This window comes from Rhinatrema bivittatum, chromosome 17 (genome assembly GCF_901001135.1).
Source record: "Rhinatrema bivittatum chromosome 17, aRhiBiv1.1, whole genome shotgun sequence".
In the NCBI taxonomy this organism is placed as follows: domain Eukaryota; kingdom Metazoa; phylum Chordata; class Amphibia; order Gymnophiona; family Rhinatrematidae; genus Rhinatrema; species Rhinatrema bivittatum.
The window spans coordinates 49,501,015-49,526,957 of NC_042631.1; the positions used below are offsets into that span (position 1 = coordinate 49,501,015).

The 25,943-nt window shown below is 44.2% G+C and overlaps 1 protein-coding gene across 8 annotated transcripts in view; it reads right to left on the bottom strand.

The window, feature by feature from the left end:
* The window catches only part of PHRF1 (PHD and ring finger domains 1), a 352,385-nt gene that overhangs the window by 106,409 nt on the left and 220,033 nt on the right, over positions 1 to 25,943 (bottom strand). For all 8 annotated transcript variants that reach the window (XM_029582942.1, XM_029582938.1, XM_029582941.1 and 5 more), the window contains 2 exons: positions 17,384 to 17,535; positions 5,621 to 9,367 (listed from right to left, as the gene is read on the bottom strand). In XM_029582942.1, the coding sequence (XP_029438802.1) occupies positions 5,621 to 9,367; positions 17,384 to 17,535 (3,899 nt within the window). The remainder of the gene's footprint in view (positions 1 to 5,620; positions 9,368 to 17,383; positions 17,536 to 25,943) is intronic.

Consider the following 25,943-nt stretch of genomic DNA (forward strand, 5'->3'; position numbering starts at 1 on the left):
AGTGAGATGGGGGATCGCCATCAATGAAGGTTTGTTTATTTATTTAATTCTTTTTACTATACCGATATTCAAGACACAGGTCTTATTGTACAGGTTCACATCAAACAAGGGATAACCAGCGATATATGAGAGAGTTACAATAAACAGGGTGATGAATTCAGGACAACTAAGAAAGGTAGAATAGCTTAACATAAGACAGAATTAGTTTTAACAAGGACTTAAATCAAATAACTTAGCATGAGTAATAACTTAGCGTGAGTACGGAATTGCAGTCAATCAAATCTTAAGGGAATTATTAAATTAAATGACATAGCGTGAGAACGGAATTGAAATCCAATCTTAAGGGAAAAAGGGGTAAAGGGGCGGGAGAACGAGGAACAGAGGGCTAAGGAGCAGGCAGGATGGTGAGCATTATTACAGGATCACAGCATGAGTACCGCAGGAATAGTGAAGGTTCTTAATATCTTAAAGGATCAGAGTGGTTCTGACTGGGTTCAGAAATGATGACTGCTGTACGAGACAGAATTTGAGGCTGGGCATATCAAGGGAAGGCTTGTTCGAAAAGCCAGGTTTTCAGTTTCTTTCTAAAGGTAAATGGACATTGTTCCTGGTGAAGCTCTAGTGGTAGCAAGTTCCATTGAGAAGGTCCGGCTGTGGAGAATGCACGTTTCCGTATGGAGGGGTGAAGCGTGGATTTAGTAGGTGGGGCATGAAGATATCCTTTATAGGCCGTTCTGATCGGTCTCGTGGAGGAGTGAAGGTTGAATGGAATTTTGAGTTGGAGTGTGGATTGAAAGTGGATGGTTTTGTGGATAATGGTCAGGGACTTGTACAGGATTCTGAAGTTGATGGGGAGCCAGTGTAAATTTTTGAGGATGGGCGTGATGTGGGCTCTTTGCCTAGAATTGGTTAGGATCCTCGCGGCGGCGTTCTGGAGCATCTGTAAAGGTTTAGTAGAGAAAGCAGGAAGGCCTAGGAGTAATGAGTTACAGTAATCGATTTTTGAGAAAAGGATGGCTTGAAGGACTGTGCGGTAGTCATGAAAGTGGAGGAGGGCTCTAAGCTGTTTCAGAACATGTAGCTTATAGAAGAATTCTTTTGTGGTGGTGTTTATGAATTTTTTGAAATTCATTCGGGTGTCTAATATGGCACCAAGATCTCTCACATGGGTCACTGATGATATATTGAGGTTGCAGGAGAGGGGGTTGCAGTCATTGGGAGAGATTTATTTATTTATTTATTTATTTATTTAATTTTATATACCGACAGCCGTTTGCACATCGTGCCGGTTTACAAGTAACTTACAACCATAAGATATATAGGCAGAAGCCTTTACAAATAACAGTATGTAACATAAATGCAGTAACAGAGCAAGAAACTAATGCAGTAACAGAGCAAGAAACTAAATAACTTAGGGAGGGAGGGGTAGGGGTAGTCATGACAAAGGGGGGGCGGGGGGAGGGTGAAAACAGACACATGGGGATAAGATATGTACAAGGGATTCAAGCAATAAATTGATATGTATAATGGTTTTATACAAAGTTGTATAGACGTGAAAACAAAAGTCATTGGGGTGAGGTGATAAGTGTGACTTGTACTAAGTAACATGTTTTAAAAGCAGGAAGTTAAGAGAGAGGTTTGTAGTTCCTTAATTAGTTTGAGGGGGTAGGTGTGGGGTGTAGGTCCTGGTGGGGGGTGTTAGTGAGAGAAGATGGACGGGTAAGGTTATTGGAAGGTGAGGAAGCTGATTGGGGGTATGCTTGGCGGAAGAGCCAGGTTTTGAGTTTCTTTTTGAAAGTGGATGTGGAGGTTTCGGTACGAAGGTCAAGAGGCATAGCGTTCCAAAGGGAGGGGCCTGCGAGGGAAAGAGCTCTATTGGTGGTGGAGATGAGTCTTGTGGAGAAGAGTTCCGTTTTGGAGATGTTGAGGACTAGGTTGAGGCTAGAGAGGAGAAGGTTGATGGAGTGAAGGCAGCTGTTCCAGAAATTGAGGGTTTTGGAGATGGGATCTGTTATGGGGATCAAGATCTGCACGTCGTCGGCGTAAATGAAGTGTGTCAAGTTTAGACTTGCAAGGAGCTGGCATAGGGGTAGCAGATAAATGTTAAACAGTGTTGGAGAGAGAGACGATCCCTGAGGTACTCCATGAGAGGAACAGATGGGGTGGGATTCCTTATTGCTTATTCTGACCTTGTAGTTCCTGTTGCTGAGGAAGGACTTAAATCAATTGAGGGCAGTACCAGAGATGCCGATGTCTGCAAGTCTGTTGATGAGGACTGGATGATTCACAGTGTCAAAAGCTGCTGAAATGTCGAGCATGGCCAGTAGATAACGATTGTCCTTTGTCTAGGTCCATTAAGATGTTGTCAGTGAGTGACAGCAGGAGGGATTCCGTGTTTAGAAGTTTACGGAATTCGAACTGGGAAGGGCAGAGAATCTTGTGAGTGTCTAGGTATTCAGATAGTTGGTTGTTGACCAGTTTTTCCATTAGCTTAGCGATGAATGGTAGATTGGCGATGGGGCAAAGGTTTGTGGGGTTAGCTGGATCAAGGTTGGGTTTCTTTAGTAGAGGTTTAAGCGTGGCGAGTTTCAGGTTGGGAACAGATCCTTGGGAGAGGGAGCAGTTTATAATATCCGCCAGAGGTTTAGAGATGGTGTTAGGAATGGCGTGTAGGAGTTTTGTAGGTATGTGGTCGGATGGGTGGAAGGATGGCTTCATGTTCTTGAGGATGGATTCGATTTCAAGGGATGACATGAGTTCGAAGGAGTCGAGAATTGGTTTATGGATAAATGGGGGGGTTGTAAAGGGGAGGGGGCTGGTTGTTTTTAACAGCAAGTTACAAAATTTGTCTGGGATAAGTACAATGGTTCTTCCCAGTACTATTATCTATGATTCTCTAGCAGAAACCATGTTGTCGCACTTGCCGTCGTTGAGCTGAGCTCAGATCTTACAATATATTATATAAGAATGGTGGGCTGTATTTTGATTATCTGATTAAAAAAAAGAGTATTAATAGTCAACATGTAAATCATCTGTTCAAGCAAGCTAAAAATGTAGTGCTTTCTCTTTATAACTTGAGGAAAGAGAAGTTCATTGCCAGTCAGAAGTGTTGGTAAAGCCAAGATCTTTTAACCAAGAAAAACTGGAGATTAGTACTTTTTTTTTTTTTTTTTACAATTTGAAAGGAGTAACTGAGTTAGACAAAAGTGTTTGGTCAGTAAGATTTTTTTTCTATCGTTATGAAAAAATAAATAAAAATTGTATGAAATATTTCTCAACATAAACCCTAATTTGAACAACAGAGCAGTTTAATGAAGCTATATTGCTGGTAGTTCAATCACATATTGATCTTCTACTGGAGGTTTAGGAGTCAAGATGACTTGGCATTTCTAAACATAACCAAAGAATTTATAGGAGATAAAATTAATTACAACCAAAATACACAAATGTAGTGGTATCTGCCGGACTGCAAGCTGTCAATAAATGTATTAATAGTCATTAAAAAAAAAAAAGGAGAGAAAACTATAATTTCATGTCACAAAAAAAGTAGTGAAACAGGCCTGTCTCTCTGTTGCCACAGGCTCAGGCTCAGGCTCTGCAAGAATGCAGTAGTTAGGACTCAGTGACTGTCTCACTGCATAAAGTGGTAAATCTTGGTATAGTAAATCCAGCTGTGCACAAAACGGACTGCAAAACATGCACCAGTAAAAAAAAAAAAAAAGTTAGATTGACAGTAAAAATTTGGATGACATCTTGGGTCCGCTATCACAGCAGTGCTCAAACCAGTCTTCAGGCCTCCCTTCCCCAGCCAGCTGAGTTTTTCAAGAGATCCCTAATACATGAGAAATATTTGTGGCCGTAGGGGGTAGGTCATATTAATAAATGCAATACATATTTTTTTAGAGCAGGGATGGCCAACTCCTGTCCTCAAGAGCCACAAATAGGCCAGGTTTTCAGGATATCCACAACAGATATGCATAAGACAGATTTTCATATAGTGGAGATAGTGCATGCAAATCTCTCTCAAGCATATTCATTATTTATTTATTTATTTGCAGATTTTTATATACCGGGGTACGTAAGTAACATCACCTCGGTTTACATTCAAACAATAATTCAGCATTGCGCTTTACAATATAACATAGAAACTGAACAAATACAAAACCATGTATAACTTTGTATTAAAAGAAGATAATCAATATATGAGAGACTGTGGAAATTGTGAAGAATGGTAGAGGACTCAGATCATTAATAGTAGGCTTTTTTAAATAACCAGGTTTTAAGGTTTTGTTTAAATTTTTTGTGACAAATTTCCTGGCGTAATTCAGAGGGCATGGTGTTCCATATTGTTGATCCAGCAATGATGAATGATCGTTCTTTAGTACTAGAAAGTTTTGTCAGATTGGGTGCTGGGATCTTTAGTTTGGCTAAATGTTGGAATCTCGTTGGGCGGGATGAAGTGTTGAATTGTAGATGATCGGTGAACCAGTGCATATCTCTGTTTTGAATGGCTTGGTGTATCAGCGACATAGATTTATATATTATCCTGGAAGCCACTGGTAGCCAGTGTAAAGACTGAAGTGCTGGGGTAATGTGCTCGTGGCGGCTTGTGTCGGTGATAATGCGGGCAGCTGCATTTTGCAACATTTGCAAAGGTTGAATTGTAGCTTTAGGTAGACCCAGTAGCAGAGCATTGCAGTAATCAATCTTTGACAAAATAGTTGCCTGCAAGACTGTGCGGAAGTCATATTGGTATAAAAGAGGTTTAATACGTTTAAGCGTGTATAGCTTAAAGAAACCATTTTTAACCGTATCCGCGATGATATCCTGAAGAGGCCTGGAATTGGCCACCCCTGCATTACAGATATCCTGAAAATCCTATTGGCTGGGAGGCCCCAAAGACTGGTTTGAGCACCCTTGATGAAAAACAACATAATATACTAGAGTCACTGACAGATCAGAAATCACATCAATCCTGATTATTGCTCAGTGCTGAAGTCAGAACTGAAAATAATCCCAGTATGATGCAGCACCCATCCATTATGTTATTATTGGGATACTGAATCATCACATTCTAAACAAAAGTAATTTGAAAATGGTTGGTAATAGGGAAATAGGGGAGAGAGGAGAAAGCAGAACAGGGAAGGGGAAGAGAAGATAGAAAACAAGAAATGGGAGAAGATAAGGAGGGAAACGGGAGAAAGTGAGTGGAAGAAGTGAGAGAAAGGAAACAAAAAAAGCAGATGGCAATGGAACAGCGGGCATAGAAATTCTGAGTTTAATTGGGGTAATCAGTGCCAAATAGTCTGCATATTAATATTATCCCCAAACATATATAATGGAGAAGCTAATTAATTTATGTTAACCTGTTTTCAAGGTTTAGGGTGTTAGCAGAAGCCTTGTTGCCTATTATAACCTGAATGCCTATAGTTGAGAGGCATTTATACAAAATACTATGAGCAGATGGCTATTGTTTATTCTGTGCTCTCTGTAAACAAAAACCCAATAAAATTACCCAGTAGAAAAAAAATTAATCAACAGGAAATTTCACTGTAAGTACATGTTAAGTGAGGTGGTATAAAAATATAAAATATAATGTAATGTATATCTGCATGCTTACTTGCTGTTTTTTCTGCTGCTATTGTATCACTTTCTTCATCTCGCAAGTTCCAAGTGACTCTCTTCACTGGTGTTTTCGATTTCAGCAGAGATCCCTGAGAAAAGGACTGTAGGTCGGACTTCTTTATGTGTAGGTCCATCTTGCCCTCCTCTTCCTCAATCATTGATCCTTCCTCTTTAACATTCATCGCTGCAATCCCTAATAGTTCCTCCTCCCACTCCATCATTGAGGTCTCTGAGGCTACTTCTTTCTCCTCAATTATAGAAGTCACTGTAGTTCCTAAGGTTTCGTCATCATCTTCCATCATTGCAGTCTCCGCAGCTTCCCCTGGCACGTCAAACAGAGCAGCCTCCGCAGCTTCCCCTGGCACGTCAAACAGAGCAGCCTCCGCGTCTTCCCCTGGCACGTCAAAAGGCGAAGCCTCCGCGTCCTCCCCTGGCACGTCAAAAGGCGAAGCCTCCGCGTCCTCCCCTGGCACGTCAAAAGGCGAAGCCTCCGCGTCCTCCCCTGGCACGTCAAAAGGCGAAGCCTCCGCGTCCTCCCCTCTCACGTCAAAAGGCGAAGCCTCCGCGTCCTCCCCTCTCACGTCAAAAGGCGAAGCCTCCGCGTCCTCCCCTGGCACGTCAAAAGGCGAAGCCTCCGCGTCTTCCCCTGGCACGTCAAAAGGCGAAGCCTCCGCGTCTTCCCCCGGCACGTCAAAAGGCGAAGCTTCCGCATCTTCCCCTCTCACGTCAAAAGGCGAAGCCTCCGCATCTTCCCCTCTCACGTCAAAAGGCGAAGCCTCCGCATCTTCCCCTCTCACGCCAAATGGCTCCGTCTCCGCGGCTTCCCCTCTCACGTCAAACGGCTCAGTCTCCGCGGCTCCCCCTCTCACGTCAAACGGCTCAGTCTCCGCGGCTCCCCCTCTCACGTCAAACGGCTCAGTCTCCGCGGCTCCCCCTCTCACGTCAAACGGCTCAGTCTCCGCGGCTCCCTCTCTCACGTCAAATGGCTCCGTCTCCACGGCTCCCCCTCTCTCGTCAAACAGCTCAATTTCTGAGGCTTCCCCTCTCACATCAAAGAGCGCAGTCTCTGAGGCTTCTCCTCTCATGTCCAATACTCCAGTTTCTGCCATCTCTTCTATATCCACTACTGCAGTCTCTGCTACCTCTTTTTTAGTGTCCAAGAACGCAGTCTCCAAGGCTCTCTCTTTATCCTCCATAACTGCAGTCTCCGTTTTAGGCAAAGTAGGATTCAGCTGCATGTCTCTCTCCTCCAGCCAAGTCTCTTCCTTTTCCACAGTATAGCCTGCCACAGCTTCACATTCACTATCCCTGTTAGCAGTTCTACGAGTGCTCATGGTTAGGATGGAATCATACAGACTGCTAGGATGGGTTGAACTGCTATCATCTACAAGTTCCCACTGTGTTGGGCTGACAAAAGGCTCTGGCGAGCCCTGAGAACCTGTGCTCTCTGTTTTGACAAAGGTACTATCACTGGTGAATGCGTCACCAATTTCTTCCACCTTTACACTCTCTTTTAGTTCCATTTCTTTGGCAGGTACCACTCCACTAGCCTTCTGTTTTGATTTTGCCTGTAATGGCACCTGTTCCACTGATGGGTGCCACACCTGAAGTTTTGTACTTGAGTACTTGGATGTGCTTTCCATTGAAGTGCCAACTACCTTCTTCCTGTGAGGAGAGTAATGTGGGTCTTTCACACCAGCATACCTTTCCTTGGAGCGAAGCCATCTATCCCTGGACTTTGCCCGTTTGTGTTCCCGAGAGTGTGACCTTGAGCGAGGTCTCTTCCTGTCACGGGACCTGGATCTCCACCGCTCTCTTCCCCTAGAGCCACTCTCTCTTTTATCATAACGGTCATGACTGCGCTCTCGTTTGTGCTTCCGCCTCTTAGCTCTCTCCTCACTGCTGGACCACGAACGATCCCGTCCTCGAGAATAAGACCTCGATCGCCTTTTCTTCTTCTTCCTGCTGTGGTAATAGTCAGAAGAGGGACTGCCTGATCTTGACCTTTTTCTCTCCCAGGCCCAAGAACTTTTAGCCTTTTTCTCTTTAATTTTCTTCTTCTTAGATCTTTCCCTACTACTGGAACTGGAGTGCCCGCTGGATGCTCTGTGGCTCTTGAATTTACGTTTGGTCTTTTTGCTGCGATCTTCTTCTGTTGACCAAGATGCTGACCTAGAACTCCTCTCTCGTGAGTGCGATCTAGATGGAGTTTTCCGATGTCCCTTAGTAAGTGATTTCTTTTCCTTTTTGGGTTTCTTCTGACTGCGGGAACTGGAATTGGAGTGAGAAGGTGAGGGTGACTCCGTCCTTCTACGCTGGTGTTTTTCTGTTTTCAGCTGTGTGTCTTTACTCAGTGGAGTTTTGGGATTTGGCTCAGCTTTCAAGCTACAGTTACCAGGCTCTGCTGCATCAGGGAATGAGATAGTCCCCTCAGTGATCTTTGCTTTAAAATGCTCCAATTCTGGGGTTAGCCTGATGGTGCGTGTCATGCAGGAGGCAGTAATATGATTATTCTCTTCATCTGTGTGATCATTTTCTACTTTTATCATCTTCTCTGCCACTGGTTCTGTGCTCCTTTCTATAATGATCTGCTTGAGTGCAGAGTCACTGCGTAGCTCTGTGGAACGTGGAGGTGATGGTGAAGGTGCATCAGAAAAAACAGGACCCAGTCTGGAGACACCTATTTTGGGCATTGTGGTGAAAAAACGGAAGCTTCGAAAGGCACCAATCTTGGAGCTGTTCGTGGAAACTGTTGCCTGTGGCTCTACCCTCTCTGGGCTGCTATGAGCAGAACTGGAGTCAGAACCTGTTGGATCAAAAGGGTCATAGATCTCACTCTTAACTGGTTTTTCTTTCTTGTTGCTGTTGACGCAGGAAGGAGTGGAAGGCTTTTGTTGGGCTTTGTCGTCTGTGGTGCGGAAGGGATCATATGAACTTGGACTGAACAGACGACTAGAATGGCCTGCATTCCCACTGATGGTAATTCGAAAGCCCCCGCCACTTTGTGCCTCCAAAACTCTAGCCCCCCCTGAGGTATGGGATGCTGAGCCACCACTGGCACTGTTACTAGTAAAGGTGGAACCCTCTCCTGCATGACTGTGCTGCTCCTGAGATTCTCTGCTACCCGATTTGCTGTTTTGCACAGCGCTGAATCGTGAGGGTTGGCTACTGTCCTCTTTCCCAGTCAAGTGATTTATACAAGAATTAGGGATACCACCATTGCTTTTCCCATTGGCATGCTCTGGGTGCTCTCCATTCTCTTCTCGTTTAATCTTTGGTATCCTGGGGAGTTCAGAGATGTCAAGTCTGGCAGAAGGTTTTGGTGGGGATCTGGCCACTGAACTTTTCACACGTGAGGCGGTGTTGTGGTTTGGGGGGGCAATGGGAAAAGAGTTTGAAAGCTGCTTGCTGTCTCCATTGAATTGGGATGTTTCATCTAGCTTCCTCATACTTGTAGAGTTCTGAGGCTGGGAGATCCTAGGGCGTATTACATTTTGTAATCGGGTAGCTGTACTGCCCAGTGATCTTGCCATAGGGTTTACAGCTCGCTCCAGACCTCGGGGTAGAAACAGGGAAGTCGATGATGGAAAGCGATTGACTGAAGCTGGGACCACAGGTTTTGGCATTTCTGCAGTCAAGGTGCGCACGCCTGTTCTTGAGGGCACTGGACCTGGTGTGAGCGAGTAGCCTGGCATATCTCCATTTCGAGATTCACTTGATAAGCTTCTCTCAGACAGGCAGGCTGGAAATACAGGCAAATTCAAAAAGGACATTAGTTTTTAACTGATGTTACAATAGAAAATATGAACTTAACTAATGTTACATGCTGGACTGCATTCTGAAACACATTGTTGCCTTACAGAAAACAGGGACAAGTTTAAAACATTTTATACTATTGTTGTTGGAGGGTGCAACATTAAGAGGGTGTTCTTGTTTGCAGGATTCATTAATGAAGTGCACACTGCCATGGTGTAAAGTACACTAAAAAGCAGTTCATACTGCTCAGGGTATGATACACTTTAGTATATACTGATAATGTATACTTATGGCTTCTAATTTTAAGATTTAAATGATAAATCCAGAGAAAATAGCCAGATAAAAAAAAATGTTTATTAGATAACATGAGAAAAAAACAACTTCTTCTAGTACTCTCTCACCTCTCCTCTTACCCTGGACCCTTCACTTTGGTTTTTTTGCCTTTTCCGCACTAACGACTCTTTGGCTGCACAAATGTATGTATTTAATTCAACTGGAAAAGGTACCCAACAATAGTACGCGTGTCATGATAAACTGTTTTTGTACCCCTAAAGAACCACTAATTAACTGGAAAATAAATAACTAAATTGGAGAAATTACTTACCTGATAATTTTGTTTTCCATAGTGTAGACAGATGGACTCAGGACCAGTGGGCTATGTGCTCTTCTGCCAGCAGATGGGAGACGGAGTCAGATTTCAAGCTGTCGGCACTCTAGATATACCTCTGCAGTAACCTCAGCTCTTCAGTATTCTCTTCGAAAAGGCATTGTGGATATTTCTTTGCTCAATTAACTTGATTAAACCTGATTAAAACTTGACTGAACTGGTTCAACTGATTTCAAAACTGGAGACTGCCAGTGCATTCAACCAATTAACGTTGACACCTGACAAACTGTGGGTGTCTTGAACTAGGGGTATGCAGCGGCTTACCTATATTTGCTTAGTCTCTAGGTTCGCTTTCAGAGGTTCTCCTTCTCTGGGGCAGCCATAGGCGGTATGCTGAGTCCATCTGCCTACACTAAGGAAAACGAAATTATCAGGTAAGTAATTTCACCATTTCCTAACGTGTAGCCAGATGGACTCAGGACCAGTGGGATGTACAAAAGCTAGTCCCGGACAAGGCAGGAGGCTGCCTGTGGCCCACTTAGTACTGCCCTTGCGAAAGCTGAGTCTTCTCAGGCCTGAACATCCAGGTGGTAGAACCTGGAGAAGGTGTGTATGGAGGACCACGTTGCTGCCAGACAGATCTCGGCAGGCGACAGCAGCTTGGTTTCTGCCCAAGAGACTGCCTGGGCCCTCGTAGAATGAGCCTTAACCTGTAGTGGTAAGGGCTTTCCTGCCTCTATGTAGGTTGCCTTGATTACTTTTTTGATCCAGCGGGCTATGGTCGCCCACGAGGCCACTTCTCCTTGCTTCTTCCCGCTGTGAAGAACGAACAAGCGATCCGTTTTGTGCACTGGTTCCGATCTTTCCAGGTATCGCACCAGGAGTCTGTCGACATTTAGATGGCGAAGAAGGCATGAGTGTTCAGAGTCCTTATGTTCATCCAGAGATGGCCTGGTTCAAATGAAACTCGGAGACCACTTTCGGTAGGAAGAAGAGGATGGCGTGCAGCTGTATGGTTCCAGGAGTGAACCTAAGGAATTATTCCCAACAGGAACTCTGTAGTTCAGAGATGCGATGAGCTGAACATATTGCCACCAGGAATACAGTCTTCAATGTTAAGAGGCGTAGTGACAGACCGCACGTTGGTCTGAAGGAAGCCCCTGCTAGGAAGTCTAATACTAGACTGAAATTCCATAGGAGCGGCCAGAGTTGTTTAACCCCTTTCAGGAAGCGGGACAAATCCGGATGAGTTGATAGTCTGATACCATCCACTTCGGCTCTGAAGCAGGACAGTGCAGCTACTTGGACCTTGAGGAAGTTGAGTGACAACCCCTTCTTCATACCGTCCTGTAGGAAGTCCAGAATCATAAGGATCTTGGCCGTCCATGGGAGCATCTCTCGGTCCTCGCACTAGGCTTTGAATATTCTCCAGATCCGTATGTATGACAGGGATATGGAGAACTTGCGCGCACGGAGTAGGGTGTCAATCACAGCCTTCGAGTAACCGTGCTTCTTCAGGCAAGTCCTCTCAAGGGCCAGCCCGTAAGAGAGAATTGAGACAGATCTTCGTGAAGAATCGGGCCCTGCCGGAGAAGGTCCCTATGTGGAGGTAGGCACAGAGGGTTCTCCGCAAGGAGTCTTTGCATGTCTGCGTACCATGGTCGTCTTGGCCAATCCGGGGCCACTAATAGAGCTAGTCCCCTGTGATTTTCTATCTTGTGGATGACCTTGCCCAGTAGCGGCCATGCGGGGAAGGCGTACAGTAAGTCTTCCTCTGGCCAAGTCTGGATGACAGCGTCAATCCCTTGGGAGTGTGGCTCTCGTCTGCAGCTGAAGAACCTGGGGACTTGGGCACTGGGATAGGTAGCCAGTAGATCCATGGCTGGGAAGCCCCAGCGATTTACTATCAGTTGGAAGGCTGTGGTCGACAGCGTCAATTCCCCCGAGTCCAGGCTCTCGCTGCTGAGGAAGTCTGCTGAGACATTGTCTTTTCCTGCGATGTGGGAGGCCAAGATCCCTTGTAGGTTTATCTCTGCCCATGCTATGAGAGGGTCTATCTCCAGAGGCACCTGCTGGCTCCTGGTTCCTCCATGGCGGTTGATGTAAGCCACCATTGTAGCGTTGTCCGACATTACTTGAATTGCTTTGCCTCGGTGTCTGTGGCTGAATTGCAGGCAAGCTAGTCTGACTGCTCGAGCTTCCAGGCGGTTTATGTTCCATTCAGTCTCTTCCTTGTTCCATTGTCCCTGGGCCGTCAGCTCCTGACGGTGGGATCCCCACCCTCGCAGGCTCGCATCTGTAGTGAGCAAGATCCAATTCGGTGGGGATAGGCTAACTCCTCTGCTTAGGTGGTCTTCCTGTAGCCACCACTGAAGCTGAGAACGTACCTCTGCTGTTAGTTGGAGGCAAATTGAGTAGTCCTGGGACAGTGGGTTCCATCACGACAGTAAGGAGCTCTGAAGCGATCGCATGTGGGCCCTTGCCCATGGGACAACCTCCAGGGTTGATGCCATGAGGCAGAGGACTTGAAGATAGTCAAGGGCATCCATTGGTCATCAATCATCATAATTGTTCCATCAGTTTCTTTCTCCTTGAGGGAGGGAGGAAGACTGTTCTGTTTGGTGTCGAAACAAGCCCCCAGGTACTCTAGAGATTGAGAGGGCTTCAGACTGCTCTTGCTAGTGTTCATGACCCAACCAAGTTCCTGCAGTAGGCTCTTCACTCTGGTCACCTGCTAGCTCTCTTCTGAAGACTTTGCCCTGATCAGCCAGTCGTCCAGGTAAGGGTGTGTACCAAGATCCCTTCCTTCCTCAATGTTGCCACCGCAACCACCATAATTTTGGAGAATGTTCTGGGGGGCGGTTGCTAGGCCGAAAGGTAGCGCTCAGAACTGGTAATGGTGACCCAGTATCGCAAAGTGTAGAAAACGCTGGTGATCTTGACAGACTGGAATGTGAAGGTAGGCTTCAGAGAGGTCCAGGGAGGTTATAAACTTTCCTGGTTGTACTGCCATTATGATGGAGTGAAAAGTCTCCATGCGGAAGTGTAGTATCCGCAGATGACGGTTGACGTTCTTGAGATCCGAGATTTATTTATTTATTTATTTATTTATTTAAAGACTTTTATATACCGAAGATCATGTACTAGTACATATCGCTTCGGTTTACAGATAACCAGCATTAGAATTACCATATACATGGTGTACATAGAACAGTAAACAATCAACAGTGCACAGTTAATAAATAAGGTATACATTAAACAAGGAGTATTATGAATTAAGCATTAGATTTTTACAGAGAACAATTAATGAATGAGTATACATTGAACATGGCGTAATATACAAGTGAAACATTAATATATATGGTGCATTATAGGTAGTGTGGTACTTTATTGGTAGCATGGGAATTTAAGTGAAGGCTTCGGTGATGGGTCGGAATGATCCTTCCTTCTTAGGAACGATAAAATAGATGGAATAGCGCCCCATATTTTGTTGGGGCGTGGGAACCAGAGTTATTGCCTTCAGACTGAGTAGTCTTGTCAGAGTGGCTTCTACTGCCAGTCTCTTGGTATGGGAGTGGCAGGGTGACATCATAAATTTGTCTCGAGGGATGCTGCTGAATGCGAGAGAGTAACCTTCTCGAATGATATTTAGTACCCATTCGTCCGACGTGATCTCGACCCATCTTTGGTAGAAGATGGCAAGTCGACCCCCTATTTCCTCTTCCTGTGGATGGGTTGGACCATTCTCATTGTGGAGCACGGCTGGAGCCTGCCCCTGGGCCTGCACCTCATTGGTCTGTCGGTTCTGAAAGGGCTGGGACCTTCCAGAGGGACAAGATGCCTGGAACTGCGAGTTCCTGTACGGTCTAAAGCAGTGGTCCCCAAACCTGTCCTGCAGGGCCACCAGCCAGTCGGGTTTTTGGGATATCCACAATGAATATGCATGAGAGAAAATTTGCATGTTATGGGGGCAGTGCATGCAAATTTTCTCTCATGCATATTTATTGAGGATATCCCAAAAACCCAACTGGCTGGTGGCCCTCCAGGACAGGTTTGGGGACCACTGGTCTAAAGCGTTGCAAACCTCTGCCCTTGGTTCTTCTGGGGGAGGGACTCTCAGATCTTTTACTCCTAATCTCCCAGTAGCTGAGGCACTGGAGATTCGCCCCATTTGCTGGCTAACTTCTCCAATTCGCTTCCAAAAAAGAGAGATCCTTTAAAGGGCATTCTTCTGAGATTTGCTTTAAATGTCGCGTCAGCAGACCAACCTATTGTTATGTATGTCGGTATAGAAAAACTGTTAAAATAAATAAATAAATAACGTAGCCATAGTTGTCTTCTGGCAGGCACTACAGAGACTATACCTCTGACTGAGGTACACACCAGGTATGAGCTTGCGTCCGTCAGGAAGGCTGCTGCAGGTTCCATCATCTCACTGGTACACGTTAAGGAGTTATTTGCCTTTCTCGAGAGGAGCAAGCAGGAACATGACACCAGAGCGTAGCAGGAAGCAATCTGCAGTGTCATTGCTCTTGCGTCGAAGGCCTGCTTAAGGATGGATTCCAATCGTCTATCCTGAGTATCCTTCAATATAGCTCCTCCCTCAAAGGGAATCGTTGTTCGCTTTGACACGGCACGGACCATGGCGTCCATTTTTGGGAAACGCAGGCATTCCTTGGTCACTGGTTCTAGAGGGTATAGGGCTTCCAAGGCCCGACCCCCTTTGAAGCTGGCCTCTGGGGCGTCCCAGTCCAGGTCTATCAGTTCCTGGATGGCTTCCATCACTGGGAAGTAGCATGAGGCTTTACGAAGGAAAACCAGGATGGGGTTCTTCTTTGGTTCCGCCATAGGATCCGTGCCTGGAATACCCAGCATCTTCAGAGTCTGGGAAACAAGGGCTGGTAATTCATTCTTGTGGAAGAAGCGAAGCATGGTTCGGTATAGTTCCATTCTTGGAGGGATTTCTCCTTCTTCCAGGGAGTCACCATCATCTTAGGTATTTGGGTCCCTGTCAGGGAAGTTCTTGGTTAGGCGAGGCATGTCTCGAGGCATCCGAGCAGGGCCGGGAGGATCTTGTGCATTCCAGCAGGGGTTGAGCCCGGGATGCAGCCGGGGCTGATTGCAACTGAACGAAGGCTTGCAGCCTTTGGAAACATTCTAACCAGGAGAAGGTCCCTGGCTCCATGTTAATCCTAGGGAGGAGTCGGAGTAGGGGCCCCAGAGGTGCCCTCTTGTGGAGGTCATCTCATAGATGCATAGATCAGGGGAGTATCGTCAGTAGCAGTTCCGGACCCATTCCTCTGACAGTAAGGGACCAGGCTTTGGTTCCCCCTGGGCTTCTTCGCAATGCTGACACAGGCAGGACTCCAGTTCAGGCTCGCGGCTTTTATGTGGCAGGCTGTGCAAAGAGTGCCTTCTGGCCTTCTTGGAGGATGATGCCATTGCCTCTATGTCTGGGCGCACAGGTAATGAGCTTTGAATGTGTGCAGTGCGCTCAGTTGTGCGCGCAGTGTCCGTTCTGCTGTGCGCGCATCTGTATTGGACGCGTGCAAGTTAGGCGCATCGGCCGCCCGGCCTGCCCTGCACGTACTGCCAGTCAAGAAGGGAGGATGGCGCCAACGCCCCCTATGCATAAGATGGTGCCCCCGAGGGTCTCCACGTGGACTCCTGCACTGGGTCGGGTCCTAGCCCAACAAGGGTTGCTCAAACCGGTGCTCCCTTGTTACCTCACCAGAAGGAGAAAACAGAAACGGTATGGCAATCCGACCTCGGAGACCGGAGACCTGAAAGTAAGGTTTTCTGCTTACCTGGTCTCGGCGCTTACCGATCGTGTGCCGGGACGGTCACCAGCTGCGGGGGGGAGAGGGCTCTGCCTTCACCGCCGAGCTCGGATGTGCACCTCCTGCCTTTCAGCCACTCAGGGGGCTAAGTCCACGCCGGGAACCGGCTACTGGACCAAGGCACACCTCTGAAGGATATCGGAATCACCTCAGGAATTCTCAACTGGGGGAGGGACCCTTAGGTTTCACCGCAAGAGAGTGGCGCTCGATCTTCTTTAAGGTAATTTTGTTTCTTCTTTGCTGTAATTCTTAACACTATTCTAGTGTGTGAGATAGTGTCCGCATCTGCTAGGAGACAGAGCAATACAGAGCTGAGGTTACTGCAGGGGTATATCTAAAGTGACGTCAGCTTGAAATCTGACTCCGTCTCTCATCTGCTGGCAGAAGAGCACATAACCCACTGGTCCTGAGTCCATCTGGCTACATGCTAGGAAATTACAATTTATAAACACCTTAAATCAGAAGCCCTGTGGATACTGCAGAATAGGTAGAATCTTCCGTTCTATGTTCTACTTACAGCTCTGCATAATATATGCAGCTGAACCAGGTATATACTATGAGTATCTACTTCTCCATGTAGTATACATTGTATATAGTATTCATTAGCAGAACTGCAAGAGTAATTAATGGCTATGGTCTAACTTAAAATGCAAGTATCGAACTTTTGCCTCTCACTGAAACCATGCTGCCATGGGATCATTGAGCAGACGTGATGAAGAGATGACATTTGAAAGCTTGTTACAGATTAAGTTAGTCCAATGAAAAGGTATCACCTACAACTTGTTTGCTCATCCTTATTTTCAGGTATCCAAGTGCAATAACAAGGCAACAATTCTCTCCTCTATTTTACACACTTTCTATAATAGCTAGGTATTTGCCCTTAAATAGCATTTAAACCCTTTAATAATGAAAACAAGACAAACCAAAATTCACCAGCTATGACTGTGTTCCTTCACACATATTTTATAAGTACTGGTAAGTGAAACAGCCTTTCTACTTCTCATCTAAAGGCTTCAATTGTTAAAGCTTTTCTCCTATTCTTTGTCTATGGGCGAAAGCTGAGCAAATCAGGCCCTAGTTTGTAGGTATAAGGTCTATAAAATGAATGAAATAAATACTAGAACTTTATCAGAGTAATCACATTCTTGGCTGAATTTCCCTAGCCTCCGAGTCTCATACCTTAATATTAGAACATAGAAACCTGTGTCTCAGTATGAACTGAGTGCAAACAGACTGTTCCAAGCTAACTTTGCTTAATGTTTATACTGATTCCAAACTGGTATCCACAGCATTCCTTTAGTGTCTTATTTAAACAAACACTGGAGAAAACCTTTTTTGCTGCATTCATCCTAAAATTACTTTCGCTACTTCACATGGCCTCCAGAAGCTTTTTTCACTCAGTTTCTCAGCACCTAGTTTGGAATTCAATGCTCACCTTTCTAGAGGGCTAGCCTCTCCTTCGCTGTGCATTTGTACAAATCTTTTTAGGACTTTGAAATGTCAAATAATTCAGAAGTTGCAGTATGAATAGTAAATTAGCCATAAGAGGACTCACCGGGATTCTTAGCCAGTAAAGAGCCATCTCTGCTGATGATGATATCTGAACTATTCATCATGAGTATGTTCTGCCCCGTCAGGATACTGCCCAGCAGGTCTGGTAGGGGGGCCGGCTCTCCCGCAGCTTCACGGATTGGAGCAGCTACACTTCTGCAGGTGACAACAAGAAGGGGGTTTATTTCCTTCGCATATTTAAAATTTGGAATTCGAAGAACAAGACTTTACAACATTTTAATAGCACTAGCATGTTCTAGTTATATCACAGGCAGAGAGTGAAGAGGTCTTCTGATATAGCTCCTAATTTTTGAATCTTTCCTTGTATGGAAACTCTTCCACACCTTATCATTATTGTCCTCCTTCATACATTTTCTATGTTTAATTCCCTTTTTGAAATGAAGTGATCAAAACTGCACATACTGTTCAAGATATGGGAGCACCATGAATTTGTACATAGGCATAATGTCATCTTTTGACTACTGCACAGTTTGGGCCAATGTTTTAGATACAATGACTCCAAAATCTCTTTCCCAAGTTGTAACAAACAAGCTAAAGCCTGCTTTGTGGATAAGAAGATTGAATTGTTCAGCCCAGTGGATTTCTTTGCACTTACTTATAATAAAACTTGTCTGCCAGTTTACTGCCCACTCACTCACTTAATGACATCCCATCACCATCAATTGCAGGTTTAAATATTCAAAATAATGTGTTATGACTTGCAAGCCTTGCTGCTTAACTGTTGACTCCCTTTTTTAGATTTATGAATACAATTAACAGCACTGGTTTCAGTACAGATCCTTCTGGGATGCTACTGTTCATGTTCCTCCAGTGGGAAATCTATCCATGTAGCCTTAACCTTTGTTTTCTATCTTTTGAGCAATTTTCAGTCCATGAGTAGACTTTTTCACTGATTTCATGACAACATAGTTTCATTGAGAGCCTCTGGTGAGGGACCATATCGAAAGCTTTTTGAAATCCAAGCATATTACATTGACTGGACTCCCCTCTAGGCCATGTGCTTGATGCCCTCAAAATATTCCAACACATTAGGGAGACATGACTTCCCGATACAGAAAATTAACAGGGCTGAGAGTTAACTAATAACGTTATTCAAAATCAAATAGCCAGTAGGGATGGGTGCACTGCAAGGTGATTGATATGCCACCAAAACTATTTCAACAAAGTAGTAAAAGGCACTCCATGAAAGAATTAATACATTGTTTATAATACAAACCGCTTTCCTGTTGCTTTTAGTCCTTGCAAGGAACTTTAATCTGACTGTTTTTATAATAAAATATCTGGTATGGGTGTATAAAGTTAGATAATGTTTCACCTACATTTTTGGCTAAAAATCTCCTTACTTTAGGTTCCTAAAACAGAGGAATCCAGATTTTTTTTTTTTGCCTACATTAAAGCACCTAACTCACTTCCCTGATCTGACCCCAAGTACTCTTTAGAAGCTTACGTTCAGGTCCTTAGCAGGGGAGAAGATTCTCATTTAGGGAATCAAGACACGTAAACCAAGTTAGGTGCCAAGACCTTTTTAATACTTGGCCCCGATGTTCCTGATTGTTTTTAAAGTTCATAGTTTCTCCAAGTCATCTCTAGAACTCTTTTTAAACAGTGATGTTACACTTCAAATCCTCCAGCATTGCAGCTGGTTTTAGCAATGGATTGCCTGCTACTGCTAATAATTCTGCAGTTTCAGATTTAGAGTTTCTGTGTACCTGAGTAAAAAGCAAATATAAGGTAGGTAATTCTAGTGTCTGTTTTTCCCTCCCACCCACCAAAGCTCATTCTTTGATTTATAGGCAAGAGACACTTTCACAGTCAAAATTAGAGTGTTATCTAAATCAAAGGATTGTCCCAGCCCTTATCAAGAGTTTAATTATCCCCTTGCAGGTCACTACCAGATTAATAAGATAAAGGAGGCAGTCCAGAGGTGAGATGAGGGCCTTCCAATCTTCTGCACATAATGTCACATCAAATGACTTATGAGGAGAGGCTGTAGAACCTAAATATGTATACCCTGGAGGAGAAGAGGTGCAGGGGAGATATGATACAGACCTTCAGATACCTGAAAGGTTTTAATGATGCACAAACGACAAACCTTCTCCATTGGAAATAAATCAGTAGAACTAGGGGTCACAAAATGAAACTCCAGGGAGGATGACTCAGAACCAATGTCAGCAAATATTTCTTCAGGAGAGGGTGGTGGATGCCTGGAATTTATTTATTTAAGGCTTTTTTATACCGGCATTCATGATAAAATCACATCATGCTGGTTTACATAAAACAAGGGGAGTGATAACTTTGAACGAAAAACAGGTGTTGAGAGGCAGAAAAGTAAGTTACAATAAAACAAGGGAAATTGGAACTAGGAGAAGAAGAAGAGAAGAAGCAATAATTTAGGCAGTAACAATGAGAGGAATTATTTACATGGTGTTGACAGGAAATTTACAAGTTGATGTTGTCTGTCTGGTGAGAAAGTTAGGAGAGTCAATGCCCTTCCAGAGGTGATGGTGAAGACAAAAACAGTGAAAGATTTCAAAGGGGCATGGGATAAACACTGTGGATCCCTAAAGTCTAAAGGATGGAAATGAGGAAAAGAGTGCATGGGGGTAACTTGCTGGTTGATGCAACTCCATTATTGCTCTTTGCTTTAATGGCAGGGGGAATTAGTTTCAGACAGCAACCAAGACGCTGAATTTTACTGTCTGGGAAAACAAATAAGCATAGGGTAACTTGCTGATGCGGCTGTTACTACCCTTAACCAATAAGTCTTATACTTCTTATAATTGTGATGCAACTCAAACATTGCTCTCTGCTTCAAAGGCAAGAAGTAACGGGAGACAGCAACCAAGAAGGGCCCCGACTAGGACGGTTTGGGAAACTAAGCATGGGGGTTACTTGTATGGCATGGCAGATGCCACCCCCTGATTGCTACCATTATGGGGGAAGCCTGTATGGCACGGCTGATGCTACCATCAGCTTGCTGGATGAACCATTTAGTCCTTTTCAGCTGTCATTTCTATGTTTCTATGAATGATTATCTATCAGTTGGTGAGAGGTTATATGTGCGCACTCAGTGCAAAGAGCTCCTGGCTCTCAGAGAACGTCCAATCTCTTGTGGCTAGAGTGACAGACCTGGAGGAGCTGAGGCAGACAGCGAGGCCCAGTGTTGCCTTGGAAGAGGAAGGTCATTTAGTCAGAGAGCATCATCCTAGAGTAGCAGGAAGTGATCCTATACCAATGATCTGTTCTCCAGGTGATACATTATCCTTTCGCACAGAGGACGAGTCTCCAAGTTACTGCCCAGGAGGGAAGAGTTAGGTCGGTTATCATAGTTGGTGATTTGATACTATTAGGAATGTAGATAGTTGGGTGGACATGAGGATCGCTTGATAACCTGCCTGCTGATGAGAAGGTGGCAGACCTCACATATAACCTAAATAGGATTTTAGACATGCTAGGGATATTAGCAGGCTGTCGGGTATAGGTGGGCATCAATAACAGAATAGTGCGGGAGGGAGGTTCCACAAGCCAAATTTATGCTTTTAGGTAGAAAGCTGAAATCCAGAACCTCCAAAGTAGCAGTCTCTGAAATGCTCTCTGTTCCACGCATAGAACCCCAGATGCAGCAGAGCTTCAGATTCTCAATGCATGGATGAGATGATACAGGGAAGAGAGATTCAGTTTGGCAAGGAATTATGCAACCTTTTTGGGATGGGGAAGTCTTTCCCAAAAGGACAGACTCAACCTTAATCAGGATGGAACCAGGCTGCTGGCACTAATCTTTAAAAAGGAGATAGAGCATCTTTTAAACTGGAACAAGGGGGGGTAGCTGACAGTCGCTCAGCAATGCATGGTTCGGAGGGAGGTATCTTTGAAAGATATCAATGAATCAGGAGAGTTAGGGCATCCCAACAGAGATTGCAATAAAAGCAAAAGTAGTCCATGTACCTATAAGTAAAGAACCCACTTGAGTTAAAAGATTCCAAATTATCTGTCAATTGATAAGCAGGTTAATACAAACAAAATATGCTTTGAAGTGTCTATATGCCAATGCCAGAAGTCTAAGCAGTAAGAAGGAAGAGTCAGAATGCATAGCACTGAATGAAGAAGTAGACAAAACTGGTATCTCAGAGACTGGTGGAAGGAAGATAACCAATGGGACAGTGCTATACCAGAGTATAATTTATATCACAGAGATAGGGTGGATTAACTTGGTTAGGGTGGGTGGCACTTTATGTTCAGGATGACAGTCTAAAGATCCTGCAGTATACTAAATGCATACAAATCTTTTTTTTTATACTCTATTTATAATTTTTTTCCAACAAAAAATAGACATACAAAAGAAGAGAGCCAAATACAATACACATATCTAAACATGTCTCTGTTAGGCAGAAGAATAGCCAAAGTACAATGATCTAGTGGTTCAGTAATCCTCCAGCTCATATCTGAAAGCAAGGATGGAAAAACAAACTTAATCTTATGTTCTTATCTGGATTATTCGCAAGAAATGAGCGATATGGACCCCAGATTACATTATATTTAAATTGTTCATGTTTAAGCGCATAACAGAGATTTTCAATGTCTGTAATATGATGAATTTGACATCACCAATGATCAAGGCATGGGCTCCTTTTCCAAAACATGGCAATAGAGAAACGGGCTGCTAAAAGCAGGAGACCAACCAATCATCTAAGCTTTCTAGGAACTAAGAAGCTTTCCCATCTCCCAAGAAGACCCTTAATAGGCGCTATATACACAGGGACATTAATTATATTAGCAATGACATCAGCCACTTCACACCAAAATTGCCTAATGCTCACACAGTGCCACCACATATGTATATATGTTCCCCATTCCCCACACCCTCTCCAACAGTATGGACTATAATCAGAAAACATATTAGAATACCAAACTGGCATTCTATAAGTACTATGCAATAACCAAATCATTAATTCTGTCACTGACAGAAAGAACTTTGATGTGTATTCAACTAAATATTTTTTTCACATTGGTACAGTTAAAGTACCCAAGTCTTCGTTCCACTAATTAATCAAACTGCCATGGGTTGCAGCGCCAAATTTCCCTTCTAAAATTCCCCAGTAAACTGTGGTACCTTTGACAAATGCTTCAGGGTCTATGAGAAACCACTGCATTCCATTAAGCTCTGGGAGAGAGGGAGACAGGTCAAGCATCTGAGATAGGGCAGCTTGCAGTTGTACATAATTAGTGTGGGTGTGGGAGGGGAGGTCAAACTGAGCACAAGGATTCAGAGGATAGAAAACTGCCCATCAACCCAAAGCTGAGTAAACCACACTCTCTCCACTCCTTAAACCCAGAAGCAAAAGTGAGCCCTGATACCATAGAGTTACCATATATGGGGTCCATTAAGGACACCATGTCTGTATTCATACTGCAATATCCCACAACCTGCCCCCAAACACTTAGCATGTGAACCAAAGGGCTACCCCTAGTTACTCTCCTACAAATCGAAGAAGCAGGTGAAACAAAGGGTAGCAAAGTGAGATCCATCTCATCAGATTGAAACTGTTCTAATGACCTCCAAACCGCACCTTAAGTGGCAATAATCGAGGAGCCCAATAATACACTCTAAAATTGGGAAGTGCCATATATCTGACTAAATTTGATATGTGCCGTTTATAGCCCCAAATAAATTTTGAAATAATGTGCAGGTTGTCAAAAATCCTCACTGGCACATCAGAGGGGACAAGTTGAAAGAGGTACAAAAATTTAGGCAGTATGCTCATTTTAACTAAATTTATACATCTCGCCCAAGAGATTGGTAAATCTACCCACTTCTGCAGGTCGTTGCGTACCTTGGCCAATAATCCATCTTAGTTATGAGAAAAGAGATTCCTGAAATCCCGTGGAATGTAAATCCCCAGATATGTGAATCCTTCATCCATTATTCTAAAGCCAACCAAATAAGCAGGAACAATGGTAAGAGGACCAATTGGGAGAATTTCGGACTTATCGTAATTAACTTTCTATCGAGAGAGAACCCTGAACCGCTGAAGTACTTCAAGCAAAGTGGGACCAGACACCCATGGATTAGACAGGAAAATCAAAACATCATCCGCATAAAGAGATATTATGCACATGTGCGTCAAACTGAAAACCTGTAATGTCCTGCTGTTGTCTCATCAAAGCCACTAGGGGTTCTATGGCCAGGCCAAAAAGCAGCGAAGAAAGAGTGCATCCTTGCCTTGTACCATGCTTTATAGATAAAAAAAAAAAAGGGGGTCAATACCCCATTAATCAAGAAACATGCTCTTGGAGGCGTATAAATGGCACCTACCCATTGCACAAATCTGTCAGGGAGCCGCCTTCCTCAGAACAGAAAACAGAAATGACCAAGAAATACGATCAAATGCTTTCTCTGCATTCAGGGACATAACCATTCCTGTCTTACCCAGTTTTTTTTTTGTTTTGTTTTTTAGAAAGGCTTATGATATTAAATAGGCGTCTTGTGTTAGTTGTGGAAACGTCCTTTGACAAACCCCATTTGATCATGATGAACTAAAAAGGAAAGTACCCTTTCGAAGCGAAGCTGCATAATTTGGCAAATATTTTCAAGTCGGAATTTAATTATGCACGGAATTTAATTATGCACGGAGCGGCAGTAGCCACAGAGGCATTCACGGAGCGGGATGCCAGTGGCCAGTGGTAGGTGTTCCACCTTCATGGAGCAGAAGGATGGAGGGCTGTCATCTTCCAATTAAATTAAAAACAAAAAACAAAAAAACAGGGATGGGATCCATCAGGTCTAGAGGATGCATATAAAGAACAGGTAGTAAAACACTGCACGGAGCGGCAGTAGCCACAGAGGCATTCACGGAGCGGGATGCCAGTGGTCAGTGGTAGGTGTCCACCTTCACGGAGCGGAAGGATGAAGGGCAGCCATCTCCCAATTAAAAAAAAAAAAAAAAAGAAAAAAACAAGGATGGGTTCATGGGCTATAGGTATTACCAATTATTAGGCTTTTCAATATTTGATGATAGTTAATGTGACTTTCAAGGCATACTTCACTTTCAATGCATATCCAGCATAGCTCCCTGCTTCAACGACAGGGGAGAAGAAAAAACTAATACTTCACACATATCCAGCATTGCCCTCTGCTTCATGGCAGAGAGCTATGCTGCCGCTTACCCAACTAATCAAACTTAATATTTCACTTGGAAGCAGCTCCATCACTGCTCTCTACATTAATAGTGGGGGTGAAAGGGAATTAGAACATAAGGTTACTAAGAGCCAAGAGAAACAGATAAGTATGAGAAAAAATAAGTGTGAAGCTTGCTGGGCAGACTGGATGGACCGACTGGTCTTCTTCTGCCGTCATTTCTATGTTTCTATGTTTCTATATCGGACGGTAGGATTCACAGTCATTTGGGTCTCTCCCAGTTCTGTAAACAAGAGAAATAATCACATCACTTAATCTACCCCAAAGAAGACTGTCAGTCCAGCATCATTATATAAAGGCAACAAAAAGGGGGCAACATCCTCCAAGTATAAAAATCAATATGAGCACTGTCAGGACCCAGGCTTTTCCCACCCAGGTCAGCCTAGACAGCCATCTGGATTTCCAAGAGAGTAATAGGCTCAGCTAGCATTTCTTTCAGGGCCTCACCTAACTCAGGGAGGTCTATGCCATCCAGAAGGGCCTGGATAGCCCTGACGTCCTGCTCAGCAGAATCTGAGTATAAGTTAGAAAAGTACTGCATCATTAGTTGCTCTAACCTACATGGGTCAAGCCCTCTGGGGTATGGAAGACTAATATGCAATTTTCCTTGCCTTTCCTTCACCACTCCTGCCAGCAGAACCCCCAAGCCCTATCCCCATGTTCATAGTAATTAAGTATGGTAAAATATAAGCGCATGCTCAAGTTTGGTAATTTCCAGAGAGCGAAGCTCCTGTCACGCTTGCTCAAGCTTTTTGTATGTTGCGTTTTTACAATCCCTTTTATGTTGGGCCTCCAACTTTATAATCTTATCCAGCAAGAAAGCAGCTCTTTTTCTTTCCTGCTGTTGAATATGGCTGGCATAGCTAATTATTTGCCCCCTAAGATAAGTTTTGAAAGCTTCCCACTGAAGAATGGACAAGTAATTATTTTCAGGGTTATACTCATTAAAGTCCTGTATAACCTTTTTAACCAACTCTAGGAATTCCAGTTTGCCCAGCAGAGAAGTATTCCGCCTATATCTACAGGGCTAAGCAAGAGTTCCACAGTTATGATCTGAAAGTTTACAAGGGAAGATGGCGCAATCCTGTGTCCCAGCAAGAAAATTAGGTGTGTATAAAAATAATCCAGTCTGAGGGAGGAGAGATTGTGAAGACTCTGACTACCGGGGGTGAGATTTTCTGGCCCCAACGGCATCCTCCATACCTCTGAGGTCATCACGCTGCGCTTTTCCTGCTGCCATTTAAACGCTGCTGCGGCAGTGTTACTGAGAGGGAGGAGAGATTGTGAAGACTCTGACTACCGGGGGTGAGATTTCTGGCCCCAACGGCATCCCTCCATACCTCTGAGG